General features: G+C 32.5%; 1 protein-coding gene and 2 long non-coding RNA genes across 3 annotated transcripts; 2 read left to right on the top strand and 1 right to left on the bottom strand.

The window, feature by feature from the left end:
- Window positions 1-584: 584 nt before the first annotated feature.
- Window positions 585-5,254, top strand: LOC134200199 (uncharacterized). The gene is made up of 3 exons (XR_009975011.1): window positions 585-1,580; window positions 2,068-3,939; window positions 4,366-5,254. It is a non-coding gene; the product is annotated as an uncharacterized LOC134200199 (long non-coding RNA).
- On the bottom strand, window positions 3,002-5,986 carry LOC134200198 (uncharacterized). Its single transcript, XR_009975010.1, has 2 exons — window positions 4,965-5,986; window positions 3,002-4,477 (listed from the first exon to the last, which is right to left on the bottom strand). It is a non-coding gene; the product is annotated as an uncharacterized LOC134200198 (long non-coding RNA).
- Window positions 5,987-13,448: 7,462 nt separating this feature from the next.
- Window positions 13,449-14,192, top strand: LOC101747214 (p53 and DNA damage-regulated protein 1). Its single transcript, XM_004928445.5, has one exon. It carries the CDS (start codon window positions 13,534-13,536, stop codon window positions 13,930-13,932), a length of 399 nt encoding a protein of 132 aa, XP_004928502.1. The 5' UTR covers window positions 13,449-13,533; the 3' UTR covers window positions 13,933-14,192.
- The last annotated feature ends 2,995 nt before the right edge of the window (window positions 14,193-17,187 follow it).

Genomic DNA, 17,187 nt, shown 5'->3' with positions numbered 1-17,187 from the left:
GATTGAAAAAACTCCTGAATTAATGAAGTTGCCTCGATTGTCTAGTGAACAGTTAGTGTGCCGAACTGCCGATATTGGGTACGAGGTTCGAATTTTAGTCGTGCTTTGTACATACCGAGTTTTCGGTACGATTATGTTCCTATAGTACCTATCTACCTATACTGAATACCGAGTGTTTTAAACATTAAGGAACACATTGCGAGGAAACTTGTAAGACTGTACTATTTTCAATACATCATATATTTGAAACTATAGATGTATAAAATATAACAATTATAGGTAGGTAATGAAAAAAAAATTTTGATTGTCGTTACATACTACTAGTAACATATATTAGAGCACTTTAATACAATTTTATTGTAAAACAGAAATAATATTCTTTTATAGTTTAAAATGATTCACGTGATTGAACGAGAACTGAACGCATCACTATTACTTTAAATATAGCAACATTATTTTACAAAGTGACATCAGTGACTTAAAGGTCTTAGTTACCAGGTCACAAAATCTCTTAAAAAAAAAAAGGGACATCAGGGATTTTTTGGAGGTGAATGAAGTTAGCCCCTCAAAAAAATTTTTTTTTCCTGTTTTCTACTTATTTTCTATTAATTCGTTTGTTCATCATTTGTTCTTGATTGTTCATTGTTAATAATTGTTTGTTCCCCATTTATTTATTTTAAAAAAAATATTAAAAATATATCTAAAAGTTAGCCCCTCGATTGCAATTTTTAATATTTTTTCGTCCTTAATTACTCGTAAATATTCATTTTCGATTGTTCTTATATAAAATACGTTTGTTCTCTTTCGAAATTACTCATTTTTTGTTTAATTAATTGTATTAGTTGAATAAATGTATACAAAATATGTGTACTGCGCATGCCATAAGTGTATAATCTATGGCGCATGCGTCAACTATAATGCCTAAACTTTCGACGCGGTTTTAATCGTGAAAAAAAAACAATTATAAATCCTGAAGGATCAATTAATTGGTATACAGTTTAATTAAAAAAATTAAAAACAAAATAAATAAAATAATGTGCATTCGCGTAAAGTTAGACCAAATACATTTTTTCCATCCTCCTATATACCTATCGCTATGAAGGTATAAAAAAGATAGGTTAAGAGTTCACATAGGTAATACAGCACATAGGTAATACAAAAACAAATAAGTAAATATGTTCATTATTTATCTTTCAAGAGATAATGTAGGTATACATTATAATAACATTTTGACACAGTCGAAATTATATTCCTAACATTAGTAAAATAACATTTTAATATTTTTTTTATAGGTTATGTATTGAAATTGTTGGAAAATTATTTCATGTTTTAGCTGGAAAACTACATGGAGAATTATATGCAATACAAGATAATGAGCTCCATTAAATGAATTCGAATGAAACCAAACTGTTTACCATCCAAATTCGATTGTCGGGCAGATAGAAAACGAAAATTCACTCATAGTGAACCTCGGCCTGCATTTGTGAAACGGCAAAGACTCACTATTATCAAGGAAATTGAAGAGACGACTAAAAATGAGATGTGTCGTATTATTATACCTTTGCCATCTTGTAGTCAAGGTAGGTGTAACTGTCAATAATTAGTTACACTCACAGATCTCCTAATCAAATAACAATATCAGAAAAAAATGAGAATAGTTAGTTAGTTAGTGGAAGTAGCCAAAATGGGCAAGTGGATCTCAGTTCCTATTACATAAGGTACTAGGAAGTTTGTGAAAATGAAAATTTATCACAGTGTAATATCACTTACTTACTTTAACAGTGAAGGAAAACATTGTGATGAAACCTGCACACCTAAATTTTCTTAGGATTTTCTTAGGTGTGTAATCCACCAACCAGCACTAGGCCAGCATGGTGGACTAAGGCCTAAAAACCCTCTCAATGGTAGTGAAGGCCAGTGTCCAGCAAGGGGATATATTATATGGGCTGATGATAATGACTAGGAAGTTAAATACTACTACTACTACTACGACAGTACACATATAATCCTATATATTTACAAACTATACGTTTGTTGGAAATTGCTAACATTATTTCATATTTCCAGATGTCCAGTCACTTGAAAATAGGTGTAGTAATGACAAAGCTATCCAAGTAGCTCCAGCACAGGAACACAAAGGCAAGGCAAGTGTGTATTGCCACATCACCCCTTAATATATCTGAAGCAAGTATAAGTAAACAATCAGAACCAGCAAAAAAAAACTGTTGTTCCTAAGGACAAATTTGACAGTGATGAGTCAAATGCACCAGCAACAGAAGGATCAACTGTTGACTATGAGTTATCTCTCTATATCTCCACTCCATCAAAGACTTGTGCACTTCAGACTATAGTTCTCAAGAAGACTAAAAAGTTGAAAAAATGAATGTGTTAACAACTTTATCTAAAGTGAAAAATAAACAACGTTTATATATTGGTCTTCCACAAGAATTATGTTTCATAATAGGCTTGATTGAGAAACATACAAATGTTTCTGAACAAAATATTATATTATGTCTGATGAGAATAACATTAAATAGAACATTCTCTCAATTGGCTGATGATTTCGATTTATCTGTAAGTCAAGCAAGCAATATATTTTTCAACAAACTCCCAGAAATTGCAAATGTAATATCACCCCTTGTTAGACTATAAAAAAAACAATACAATAAATATATATGCAGGAAGGATAATTGATGTCAACTTGGTGGAAAATAGAAAGTTTTTAGATAGTTTGCCACCTACAAAACTCTTTAATTAAATAAGTAATCCTTACTTATAAATAGGAAGTTTTGTAAGTATTTTCACTCTTCATTCAAAAACTACTGAACAGATTTTAATAAGACTTTTATGCTGGTCTTCTATGGCCAGCAACTCATTATTATTTTGATTCTGTTTTCCACAAATGTGCTAAATATGGGCTTATATATATGAAAAGGAATAAATGTTAATGTTATGTAACCTTTGTACCTGTATGTTAAGATTAATTTTTAATAAAACATAATTTAAATTGAAATATTATTTTTATTAAATCACATTCACTTTGTACACATCAATATTTTGTACTCCCTAAAAGGAAAATAGGTATAAAGTTTTTTTTAAATATTTAACATTACATTTTTGTGTAAGATTAGAAAATTGTTATTCTTCCAAAAAGAAACTACATTATCTAACAACTGTGCAACTTACTCGGAATCAAAATCAATACCTACTAATTATAGTGACCTGATTAGTTTTTTCAAAGTTGCTGGATGCTACACAAAAGTAGCAAGTTTTACTTTTAGCGCAATACATATGCATTTGAACTTGTGCATAATATCTTTCTTTAATTTTTTTTTTGCCTTTTTATTTATGGAAACATAGCATTACTCACTTGCTTGTTTGTAGATCTATCAAAAAAACATAATTTATGTTTTTTTTTAGCACAGTGGGCAATACCCTATTATTCATATTAATTATATACGGCGCGGCGATGCGAAAATTCATTACTGAATTATTTAAGAATGATAGGCATAATATAATATTTTAATTCGCGATCTGTTTATAATTTTTAATATATGATTTAAAAATAAGTTATCTTTAATATTTTTAATTTTGTGATTTATGGGGTGGTCACAGTCATTATTATAAAAATAGAAATTTTGAGGAAATATAAATGTTTAATACAAATTATTTTGATAATCGAAATAAATTCATATCAATCCAAATTCATATTTGAACTATGAAAATTGTATGGTATGTAAACAGAAATATATTTTATAATTATAATGACTATTTATTCCATGCAGTGTCGGTTAGAGAAGCTGTGCAAGCTTCTCTAACCGAAACTGCAACTAGAATAAAGTCTAATAAAGAATAAGAATAAACTTTTCTTCGAAGCTCAATTCTACAAGGGTATTCAATCAGATAGCTATCTATCTGTCGTTCCTGTATGAAATTTTGGTATGTCGAAATCTTGGATAAATCCAGCAAAGCTAAATAAAGTATTTACCTAAAAAATATGTTTATGCTTAAAGTCACGTGTTTATGTTATTCGAAAGTATTAAGCTCCAAGCAGCATTTAGCTCCAACTAAATTCATTAAGAACCAATTTTTCAATCGATGATTAAAACAACATTAATACTGAGAATGAATATTTATTTATAAAATACACATATGTTTTGAAAACGAATTTTGCACGATAATTTAAATTAATATTCATTAATATTAATTTAAATAAATATGAATTAATCTTCTTCTTCTATAACCCATAGTCAACAGTTGATCCTTCTGTTGCTGGTGCATTTGACTCATCACTGTCAAATTTGTCCTTAGGAACAACAGTTTTTTTTTTTGCTGGTTCTGATTGTTTACTTATACTTGCTTCAGATATATTAAGGGGTGATGTGGCAATACACACTTGCCTTGCCTTTGTGTTCCTGTGCTGGAGCTACTTGGATAGCTTTGTCATTACTACACCTATTTTCAAGTGACTGGACATCTGGAAATATGAAATAATGTTAGCAATTTCCAACAAACGTATAGTTTGTAAATATATAGGATTATATGTGTACTGTCGTAGTAGTAGTAGTAGTATTTAACTTCCTAGTCATCATCATCAGCCCATATAATATATCCCCTTGCTGGACACTGGCCTTCACTACCATTGAGAGGGTTTTTAGGCCTTAGTCCACCATGCTGGCCTAGTGCTGGTTGGTGGATTACACACCTAAGAAAATCCTAAGAACATTTAGGTGTGCAGGTTTCATCACAATGTTTTCCTTCACTGTTAAAGTAAGTAAGTGATATTACACTGTGATAAATTTTCATTTTCACAAACTTCCTAGTACCTTATGTAATAGGAACTGAGATCCACTTGCCCATTTTGGCTACTTCCACTAACTAACTAACTATTCTCATTTTTTTCTGATATTGTTATTTGATTAGGAGATCTGTGAGTGTAACTAATTATTGACAGTTACACCTACCTTGACTACAAGATGGCAAAGGTATAATAATACGACACATCTCATTTTTAGTCGTCTCTTCAATTTCCTTGATAATAGTGAGTCTTTGCCGTTTCACAAAATATGCAGGCCGAGGTTCACTATGAGTGAATTTTCGTTTTCTATCTGCCCGACAATCGAATTTGGATGGTAAACAGTTTGGTTTCATTCGAATTCATTTGATGGAGCTCATTATCTTGTATTGCATATAATTCTCCATGTAGTTTTCCAGCTAAAACATGAAATAATTTTCCAACAATTTCAATACATAACCTATAAAAAAAATATTAAAATGTTATTTTACTAATGTTAGGAATATAATTTCGACTGTGTCAAAATGTTATTATAATGTATACCTACATTATCTCTTGAAAGATAAATAATGAACATATTTACTTATTTGTTTATATTACCTATGTGAACTCTTAACCTATCTTTTTTATACCTTCATAGCGATAGGTATATAGGAGGATAGAAAAAATGTATTTGGGCTAACTTTACGCGAATGCACATTATTTTATTTATTTTGTTTTTAATTTTTTTAATAAAACTGTATACCAATTAATTGATCCTTCAGGATTTATAATTGTTTTTTTTTCACGATTAAAACCGCGTAGAAAGTTTAGGCATTACAGTTGACGCATGCGCCATAGATTATACACTTATGGCATGCGCAGTACACATATTTTGTATACATTTATTCAACTAATACAATTAATTAAACAAAAAATGAGTAATTTCGAAAGAGAACAAACGTATTTTATATAAGAACAATCGAAAATGAATATTTACGAGTAATTAAGGACGAAAAAATATTAAAAATTGCAATCGAGGGGCTAACTTTTAGATATATTTTTAATATTTTTTTTAAAATAAATAAATGGGGAACAAACAATTATTAACAGTGAACAATCAAGAACAAATGATGAACAAACGAATTAATAGAAAATAAGTAGAAAACAGGAAAAAAAATTTTTTTTGAGGGGCTAACTTCATTCACCCATTTTTTGGCGGGAACGCGAGGAGGGGTTTTTTTTTTTTTTTTTTTTTTTTTTCTTCAATATGGCGATCAAACTTCATTCGGAAGCTTATTTTAGCCAGAGTCGAGTCAGCCAAAGGCGACATAGTAACTTCATCTTGAAGTGTCGAGTTGCCATGATATTCCAGTGTAGAGGGATAGGAGCAGGGACTTTAGAAATAGGCGGTATAGGAGGAACTAGGGCAATATATACATATAGTAAAATATAGTAATGTAAAGAAGAAAAGATATTATAATAAAATATTATGGAAGGTTAGAAAAGAAATAAGAGCTTTAGTATATTTGAAATCAACAAAGGAAAGTATAGTGTAGGAGTCACAAGGGAGAGGAGCACGAAATTTTATAAGGAATTCATAAAGTGGTTTGGATTTGTATTTGACACATTCAAATAATGTATGTTCGATGTTTCCATTGGTATTGCAATGTTCACAAACATCTGAGTCAACGACACCAATTCTCGATAAATGACTGGGTAAACTACAATGGCCAAATCTTAATCTCGATATGGTAGATGTTACTTTTTTTGGGAAATTAAACTTAGAAAACCAAGGTTTTAAATTAATTTTGATATGAAGACGACGATATCGTCCACCTTTTGATAAACAAGACTTTTCCCACTCGGAGTTCCAATCTTTTAAAAGATACTCCCGAGGCTTTTCTAGTAGGTCTTGAGTATACACTTTGTCAATATATGTATTACCCTGCCTTGCGGCCATAGCAGCTAAATAATCTACCAATTCATTTCCTTGGATGCCCGAATGGCCAGGAATCCATGCTAATGTGACTCGTAAATTTGAATCATGACATTCTTTTAATTTAAGTTTTACCTCAAGAGAAAGCGGACAAGGAGGTTTCTTTTTAAATGGATTTGATAAAAGAGACTGAAGAAAGCTCAATGAATCAGAAAATATATATGAATTCTCTATTTTATTGCAAATTATATATTTGACACATTCAAGGACAGCCATGCCTTCTCCAACAAAGTTTGAAGAAAGATGTGGATATTTATAAAGACGAAAATGACCTGACGAGAGTCTTAAGAAAGCAGCTCCTACGCTTTTTTCATCCGAGGAAACGGATTTAGACGCGTCAGTATAGAAATCCTCCGATTTAGGTTCTAAGTTTTTAATAAAGGAGGCTAATTTTGAGTTTGCCGAGCTTGATCCTTTTTGGATATCTATTGATAACTTGATATCGGGTACAAACATTAAAGTCTCGTAATCATATGAAAAAGTTGAGTGGCATTGAAATTTATGAATTGAACAACGTAGTTCTAAAAATCTTCTATAGCTAGAAACTAAGTAAGGGATTTTCCGGTTACGCCAGAAAGCATTTCGTCCATTAATAACTTCACAAAGATTTTGTAGTTTCAAAATTAAGGGGTGTCCATGATATTGTTGAATTTTAAATATAAATCTATCAGAAAGGTATTGTCTACGCAAAGATAGCGGCGGTTCAGAGCATTCTATTTGTAAAGCATTTATTGGAGTACTATTCATGGCTCCAATAACGATCCTGAGACTTTTATGTTGTAATAAATCTAATTTATGTAGAGGTTGTTTGTTTTCAAGACAAAAAGTTATGGAGCCAAAGTCTAATATACTACGTACCAAAGCATTATACATTAACCTAAGTACACCAGGATGAGACCCCCACCAAACGCCACTTACAGCTCTCATAATATTTATGTTTTTCTCACATTTTCTTACAATGTCGTTGATATGAGCGTTACCGTTCATACTAGAATCAAAAATGCGACCAAGAAATTTCGCTTCTTTAACCACTGGTATTCGTTCTCCATCAACAAAAATATTTACGGTGGGAACTTTTCTTTTCCGCGTAAAAACAACTATGAGACTTTTAGATTTAGATAACGAAAGATTTTGGGCAGAGAGCCAGGATGATAACTTGTTTAATGAATCGTTAAGAGTTTCCGCTGCTATTTTAATATCACGGTTAGCAGAGTAAACTAAGACATCATCTGCATATTGTAAGATGGAACAGGAAGGATCAACACTCAAATGGAGATCGAAAGTATAAATGTCATATAATAGAGGACTTAGAACAGAACCCTGAGGGATACCTTTCCAAACTTTTCTTATTTTGTCCTCAAAACCAGGTATATGTAAAGAAATAGTCCTTCCAGTATATAAATTAAAAATGAAATCAATAAATTTTAATGGTAATTTTAAATCCGACATTTTTTCTTTTAATTTAATTAAGTTTACATTATCATACGCGCTTTGAATATCTAAAAAGGCTCCTACAACCGATTCAGATTTCGAAAAAGACAAAAAAATGTCTGTTGCAAAAATAGCATGGCTATCGGACACACCTTTACCTCTTCTGAACCCATATTGAGAGCAAGGCAAAAGATTGTTATGTTCTACGTACCACTCAAATCTTTGTTTAATTAAATGTTCTGCTAATTTTACCAAAACAGATGATAACGCTACAGGTCTATAAGATAAAGGATTATTTGAATCTTTGTTAGGCTTTAATATAGGTATTATAATTTGATGTTTCCAGGAAGAAGGTATTATACCAGTGTCTATTATAGAATTAATTAAATTCAGTAAATATGATAGGGTTATAGGTTTTGAATTAATTAAGAAAGAGTAAGGAATACCATCACATCCTGGAGTGGAGTCTGATAACCGGTTCAAAACTAATTGAAGTTCCAGCAAAGAAAATGAACACGCTAAGTTATTATTAATATTAGATATATAAGCTTCGATCAATAATAGTACTAGATTACGGATCAGGAACAAAAATAAGACGCTCCAGTGGCCACGTTTGCAAACACGAAAACATCTTCATTTCTTAGAAAAAAGTTTAATAATGTTAACGACTTCAGTTTATTATAAACCTTAATACTTAAACATAAAGTTTAATTACCATTGCAAAATATATGTATTTAGGTCCTTTCGTCAGAAAAAGAATATTATGGAATAAATTTAAAATGTCACTTGAACATAAAAAGTCATCAGTACAAAAATATTTATTCTAAAATGATACTTAAAGCCTAATTTATAAGGTTAAAAATATTTGTTTAAAATTTCGTGCTTATTGTATTGTGGAACTAGATGTAGTTCTTGGTATTACATTTCAATGCTCAGAACACAGTAAGTATTGAAAGACATAGAGTTGCAGAATATACATATTTGTTTTAGGTTTGTTTTGTATGGTCGCAACTATTTTTGACCGATTCAAAAAAGTAGTAGATAATATTTTACATTGCCGCTATTACAACAAATAGGTGATAAAAAATAAAATTGATAAAGTAAAAAAAATATGAAAGGAAACACGAAACATGTTTTCCACGTATTCTTTATACAGAAGTTATTAAAACAATAATGTAGGTTTAATTAACTTTAAACAGATTCAGTTTGTTATAAAGCTGTCTTTTAGAAGTCATTTTTATATGAGCGGTTTCTTTTTTACAAATATAATGTAATCTTATATCAATGAATTTTTCTATAATCAGTTTAATTTAGGCTTATTTTATGGCTGTGTTCGTTTCCCCCAGAAAACAAATCCTTTTCAGCATATACGCTTAAAATATTTACACATACATATAAAGTTTTTTTAATACTTTTTTGCATTGATTTGCCACCACCATTGAACAATTCTAGAATTTTTATAAGAGTTCTATATTTATTCTCCTCTTTCTTTCGCGACAATATATATCCATTGTGCACAGCGACAAGGGGCTACTAGGAAATCTACAAACAAAAATAACATTATAAAATAACAAAACTACTCTATGCATTCCCTGTCCAAGAATAGGTGATGTTTGTTACAATAGTTGGTGCCTTGTTGCAAACATTGGCCAAACAATTACAATATTCGTAAATTGTGTTTTATTTACAATATAATTGTGTTTATTATTTTATGAAAAACACTTAATAATATAAATTTACCAAAAAAAGATATTCCTTCCAAAACCTTGGTGTTACGGTGGTTTTTTACTCAGTTTTTGAACGCGCATTGCAGCGTTTTGACGTCTTAGTGTTGGCTATGATTGGACCATACTAATTTGAAATAAGACCACAAATTTATTTGTGGTCTTATTTTTCGGGCCGCTTTTGAAGCGCTAATCGCGAATCTAGTAGTATTATTGATCGAAGTATATAAGAGTATGTATAAGGCAATTGGTCAAACTTAGGAACCATAGTGGGTGCGATATTGTCCAAAAAAGGATTAATCCATTCTTGCGATGTATAATTTCTAGATGGGGCTATAAAAGAAGATCTAAACATTCTTATATTTTTCCAGATTAGGGAGGATGGCGAATCAGGCGAAAGCTTGGAACAAAATCTTTTCCATCCCTCTTTTTTCTTTTTCCGAAGAAGCCTTTTAGTGGCCGCTTCAACATTTTTATAAAATAAATAACTATGCATGGTCAAACATTGCTTATTAAGTTTTTCTGCATCATTTCTTTTATTGACAGCTTCTGTACATTCTTTGTCCCACCATGGGGGAGAAGATATTTTCTTATGGGCAACATTCTTTTTGGGGATATGTTTATCTGCAGCTGCTAAGTATGCCGTAATAAGGTTATCATACGCCTTGTTTATGTTGTTATAATCATCAAGAGTAGATAAACTTGGAAAAGACATAATTTTCGATTCGACTTCTTGACTAAACAGTTCCCAATCATAGTTATTTAATCTGAACTTAAATAACGGCGGTAGTGGATTAAAAGTGCCTGTTTTACCAGAGGGCAAGGAAATTAATAAGGGATAATGATCACTGCCACAGGACAGCGTTAAACATTCCCAGTTTAACAGTGAAGACAAACTGGCTGAACTAAGTGTTATATCAACATAACTTGGGGCTTGACCCGGAACTGGGCGACGAGTCGGGGACCCATCATTCAGAACACAAAGATTATGATCATTTATTATCTCCATTAAGCCATTTCCCATGCCATCATCGTTGGGTGCTCCCCATAAGAAGTGGTGAGCGTTGAAATCCCCTAGAACTACTATTGGTTTGGGTAATGATTGAATGATTTTGTCTAGTATAGGCAGAACAGATAAATCCTTTTCTGAAATGTACACAGATAGATATGTTACCTCACCTACTCAGGCAGCCACTGCTTGTAAAATATCAGAGTTAAAAGCTGGGATTGGCAAAGAAGAAAATCTGTGATTATTACGAATTAAAAGGGCTGTGCCACCATATCCATCATGTCTATCATGTCTGAGAATATTAAAACCGGCCATACGGAAATTGGAACCTGGAACTAACCAAGTTTCTGATATGGCTAGTAAAAAAATATTATGTGAATTAATTAAAGATATAATTTCATGTTTTTTAGGAACTATGCTTTTACAGTTCCACTGGAGGACTCTGTCCATATTTAAAAATATTGAAAATTGATAGTGAAATATTATTTATAAGTGAAAGAGCAACGTGTTCTGGTAGTTCTGAATTAGCAATAATATTTATAAGTGTGGATAACAATTTATTTAGTGTGTCAGAAGATGGCAACTGTGTATCCTTTTCTTTGTTGGATTGCAAAGCGGAACCTACTTTACCTTGAGACTCATCAAATGAAATGCTGCGGATCAATGATTTATATTCTGATTTGACATAACCCTTATTTAAAATAGATGCCTGTTTAGGCTTCTTTATAACAGTTTTTTTGTAAGAGACAGAATTTGAACTATCTACATCATTTAAACTTTGGGCAGATAGTGGAATAGATGATGTTATTTGCGAATATGATTTCTTTACAATAGGAAACAATTTAGAGGCTTCTTGGTATGAAATGGGGTTTTGAGACATATGTTTTTTAATATTTGTTTGTCTACTAAACTCAGGGCAAGATTTGTTTGTAGCCATATGTTCACCTCTACAGTTAACACAAGAAAAAGTCTCAGTATTACAAGCCAGTCCGCTGTGCTCTCCAGCACATTTATTACATCTAGGTTTGCTCCTGCATTGAACACGAGTGTGTCCAAAGCGACAACAATTGAAACATTGTACCGTTGGATAAATATACTGTTCAACTGGAATACTTGAAAAAAAGGAATACACTCTAGAGGGAAGAGACTGTCCGTCAAAAGTCAAGACCACAGTTTGAGTAGGAATCCATGAAGTTCCATCTGAGTTGACAGACTTCCTGTTTAATCTACGGGATTTGATAATTTGTCCATAGCCTTCTGGGATTTGCAGATTGTCTACAATGTCCTCATGAGTCCACTCCTGAGGGATACCCTTTATCAAACCCATTTTACATATATTATATGTAGGAATCACTACATTATACAATGGATTCATAGACATGTTGGCTATGAAAATATTGGCATCACTATGTGTTTTAAAAGTTATTGCCAGGCGATTACGACCTACTCGTTTAATTCCATCCTGTAATATATTACCAAGATTGCTTTTCTTTAGAAAATTTCCAAATTTAAGTGGGTGCAGTGATGTAGTACTATTAGAATCTGAGATTAAAGTAACATGGACCATATATGGGCCGGGATCCTGTTCAGTGTATTTTTTTCTGTAAACAGAGTCAGCCATTGGGGTCTCAGATGGTGTCATAGAAGGACTCGCTGAAGTAGGCTCTGGTGAGGTCTGTACAATTTGGCGAGGAGGCACTATAAGCTTATTTACGTTATTTGCAAGATTTCCCGCCAAAGCCTGCTGCAGCGGGCGCAACGAAAGTTGTTTGTCCGAGATCTTTGGTTTAAAAGAATTAACAAGTTGTTTCTTTTTTTGGGATTTCTTCGATTTAACGTTGACAAATTCAGATACATTGGAAAGGTCGAACTCATCACAGAAAAATATTGGTTGGCTAAACCTTGAGTTAGTCGTATCAGTTGTCTCCTCAGTAATATTCGGATCCGGGGGATCCGTTCCCGCCTCCAACTCCATACTATCTACACTAAAGTACTAAAATATACAATTATAAACTAAACATATATACAGTTATAAACTAAAATATGCTACAATATCTACAGAATATCAAATTAAATTAATTAAAAAGGATATGAAATTTTTTATTGGCCCTCTTCTCAAGTTCCGTCCCAAATTTTTTCAGGAGTGAAGTTGTGTGATTTGTTTTATTTTTTCTATTTAGTGTTTCTTCGGGTTTAAATGTGTAATAATGGTGGTTTATTAACTGTTTAATATCTGTGAAAGTGCACAAATGTGGGAAAATGAAACAAAGCCAATGGACGTAACTTCTTGAGATCCTCCAAAAAGTCCACTGAAAAAATCTTAGTGAATGACCACCATTTTACTGAGATTATATTTCATCCCATTTCATTTCATTTAATTTCATCCCAGTTGATTAATGTCTTAAATTAGTCGTCTTCATCTCATTTCACTCCATAATATCATTTTTCATAAAAATATGAATATAAATTAAAATAAGACATGACTTAAAGGTCTCAGTTACCAGGTCATAAAATCCCTTAAAAAAAAAAAGTGACATCAGCTGGCTTCGTTTAAAAATTAAAAATACGAACAAAAGTTATTAAACATGCACTAAACATGGTAAATAATCAAGAAAAACTATTGAGGTATTTAAAACAAATAGAAACACTTGCATCTGATATTCTTGTTGATAAAAATGAAATTATAATGCTAGATAAACGAAGAAATAAAAATCGAGAAGCGTTAAGAGATCTTACTAAATCAAGTCAGAAGAAATATTGGCTCACGGTGGGATCAATACTCGTAAAGCATAAGTTTGAAGATACTAAAACTCTGCTGGAAGCCGATCAAAAACAATTAAATATTGACATAAACAAATTGAGGAGTGACCTGAAAATCAAAGTCAATACATTGAGAGATCTGGAAATGCAACCACCAGTTCCAGGCTTAATGTTAGTACCTCTGTCCCAGAAAGAAACTGAAGGATTAACAAAAAGTAATTTATTTTCTTTGTAATGGAAAAGTAAAATCAAAACTTAAAATAGTAACAATATTTAATTTTGATTATTCAGAAATGGAGAATGCTACACTATTTTATTGAGGTAATAGGGGTTTCTGAAATTTTGCTGACTGTCATGTATTTAATGAGTAGACCATTATGAAAGTTCATGTCAGAAGGTAAAATTATAATAATATATTATTATGGGCATCCCTCGTATAACACAGTGCTTGTAAAACCCAGTTTTGACATTACACAGTACAAGAATTGAGAATAATCTATGATTGTTTTATTTTTACACAAGTTCAAAAATATAAATATATATTGGATTTTTTTTTATTTGCGTTTAAAAATGGAAATTTCAACTTTATTGCTATTATGAAATCTCCCATTTCATACTGAGAAATGTCAGAATGCATTTTGTTCATAGTAAATGAAATTGATAAAAGTTTTTGCTTTTGTTTTTAATATTTTGGAAAGTAGTGACAATTGAAAGAAAGTAAATAATACCTGTCTCCTACAAGTTTATATGTTCATAATGATTTCAAATTGTGGTCCATAAAAGATTTAAGTCAGAATTTTTATGGTCATTTTAATTTTGAACCTTTAAATTTAAATGTTTGACAAAATCACGAAGCAAACGAAAGCTACTAAATATCAGTGTTACTTTTATTTTTAAATTTATATGATTCTTTTTCAAAATAAATGTGTAACATTAATAGGAGTATGCAAGTATAGAGGGTACAGTTAAGCACTACTGTCTTATCGGGGACAAATTGAATAAGTAGCAACACAACGGAAAAGCCACCAAAATACCACTCACATACCAAGTGGTATGATATGAATGTAGCAATTATAAATGGAAGAATGTGTGGTAAATAAAAAAAATTAATAACTTTTGTTGTCATGTTTAAGATTACACCACTTACTATGGTACCACCCTGATTGCTCATACTCTTTTATACCTAGACAGTGTTTCTTACCTTTGCCCCGTATAGATGAATGGAGTACTATGAAGGTTCAACAGTTTTTGAATCAACAACACTTTTATTATGTCACTGATAACGTCATTAACTTTCTATGCGATGACCTATTGAATTAATTTAAATTAAGTAAGTATAGTGACTACATATTTTAAAAAATATTCAATTTTGTTTTTTCAATTAATGTACACCACCACCTAGTGTTGAACTGCGAATAGGGAACCACTTCAACACACAAACAAAAAAATCATTAAAATCGCTCTACTGTTTTAAGACTTCAGTGCAAAAGATCAGTGAAAACTTTTTTGGAACCTCTGCAGTGGGACTTTGGTTCACTGTATTTTGTAGCATATGTTCCATGGAGCACTTTGTTCTGAGGAATTGTTTGAGATGATCCCATCATCTTATTTTGGCCATCGCACCGCCCGCCCCCGGAGTAGATTTCATCCATACTACCTAGAACTACTGCATTCATCCACAATGAGCTTCCCGAGATCTTTTTTGCCACATACCATCCGGCTTTGGAGTAAGCTCCTCTCTACGGTGTTTCGCGAGCACCATCACATGTCTTTCTTCAAACGAGGCTTGTGGAGAGTACTTTACGGTAGGCAGCATGTTAGCTTTGCCCCTGGTATTGCTTACGTCCATGGGTGATGGTAACCACTCACCATCAGGTGGGCCGTATGCCCGTCTGCCTACAAGGGCAATAAAAAAACATGAGGTATAGTGAAATTATTTACGGCATAATTAAATCAACTATTTATTGCGGAGATTATTTATCTTACGTCAAACTTAGTAACAGTTTCCTCCTGGTAATTGTATAACCTAATAGTTGCAGGACGATCTTAGAGAAAGAAACACGCATATTATTGCACCCCAAAAGCATTTTAAAGACGAGCAGTAGAATCATGTGGAGAAACTACAAATATTTGTGTTAAAAACACAAACTACGAATTTTTACCGACCAAGGGCGCAAAACTTGTACTGTGCGTCATTTACAACTAGCTTTTCGTTCGCATTCTTACACTTCACGTAGTCGTAACTCTTGCTCAAGAATGTGTTATATATGGTAGAATAAAATATATCCTATATTCTTTCCCAGGGTTGTAATTATTTTCAAACCTTTTGTCAAAATTGGTTTGGTTTGGGGGTGAAAATTAGAGATGAAACGGATAGTTGTTTAGCCGGATACCGGATCTAACTTCACACGTGAAGCTCATGACACTTTTTGGGACTGTTTCAATGAAGTGGCGAAAGATAATAGTAGTGATTTTCGCGATCAAGAAAAACAAATACAAATACTGAATTACTATCCGATATCCGGCCGGATACTGCATTACTATACGGTATCCGGCCGGATAGTGATAACATGGCCGGATACCGGCTAGTTGCCGGATATCCGTTTCATCTCTAGTGAAAATGTACAGAAAGGTTGCAAAGCTACAAATTTACAATATAATTTGCTATGTAACATCCAACATCCATAGGTTATAATCCAATCAAACTAGTGCTAGGACGTTTTGTATGTAAGTACGGTACTGTAAAAACGGAGACCTTACAACTCATGTCTCGAGGTGGGTGGCGCCATTTACGTTGTAGATGTTTATGGGCTCCGGTAACCACCTAACAAACAGAGGGTCGTCCAACCAACCAAGCTAAAAATAATAATTTGTTTCGTACTTTCTGTGATGTGCACAAATAAAATAGACGACAGGTAATAAAGAATTCTAAGAACAGCTGTTTTGAGTTTTTTTTTAATGCTTAGATGTGTGAACGAGGTCACGGCCCACCCGGTGTTAAGTGGTTACCGGAGCCCATAGACACCTGCGGCGTAAGTGCAGTCACCCACCTCGAGGCATGAGTTCGTAGTTCTGTTTTAGCCGTTATACTAACGGCTGCCCCGCCCTTTAAAGCGAAACGCATTACTGCTTCACGACAGAAATAGGCAGAGTGGTAGTACCTACCCGTGCGGGCTGTTAAGATGTTCTATCACCAGTAATTACGCAAATTATAATTTTGCGCATTACTTCTTTTATTATATGTTAATTTTTCACCGTGGAAATCAATCGTGAACAATTGTCAAGTACGCATTTGCACTGATTAGCACCGATGCATCGCTGACACGATTGCACCAGACAGACAGATAATTCCCTTGAAGTTTCAACGACAATTTCATTAACAATGGGATCAAAATAACTTAGCAATGCACGCAAAATAAACATACAAACAGAGCTTTCTTTTACAGTTTTAGCTATCAAGAAATTACTTTATTGTCCATAAAAGGTAGAA

This window comes from Bombyx mori, chromosome 15, assembly GCF_030269925.1.
Source record: "Bombyx mori chromosome 15, ASM3026992v2".
In the NCBI taxonomy this organism is placed as follows: domain Eukaryota; kingdom Metazoa; phylum Arthropoda; class Insecta; order Lepidoptera; family Bombycidae; genus Bombyx; species Bombyx mori.
Note: the sequence above shows the minus strand (reverse complement) of the source record. Positions and strands in the feature narration are given on the sequence as shown.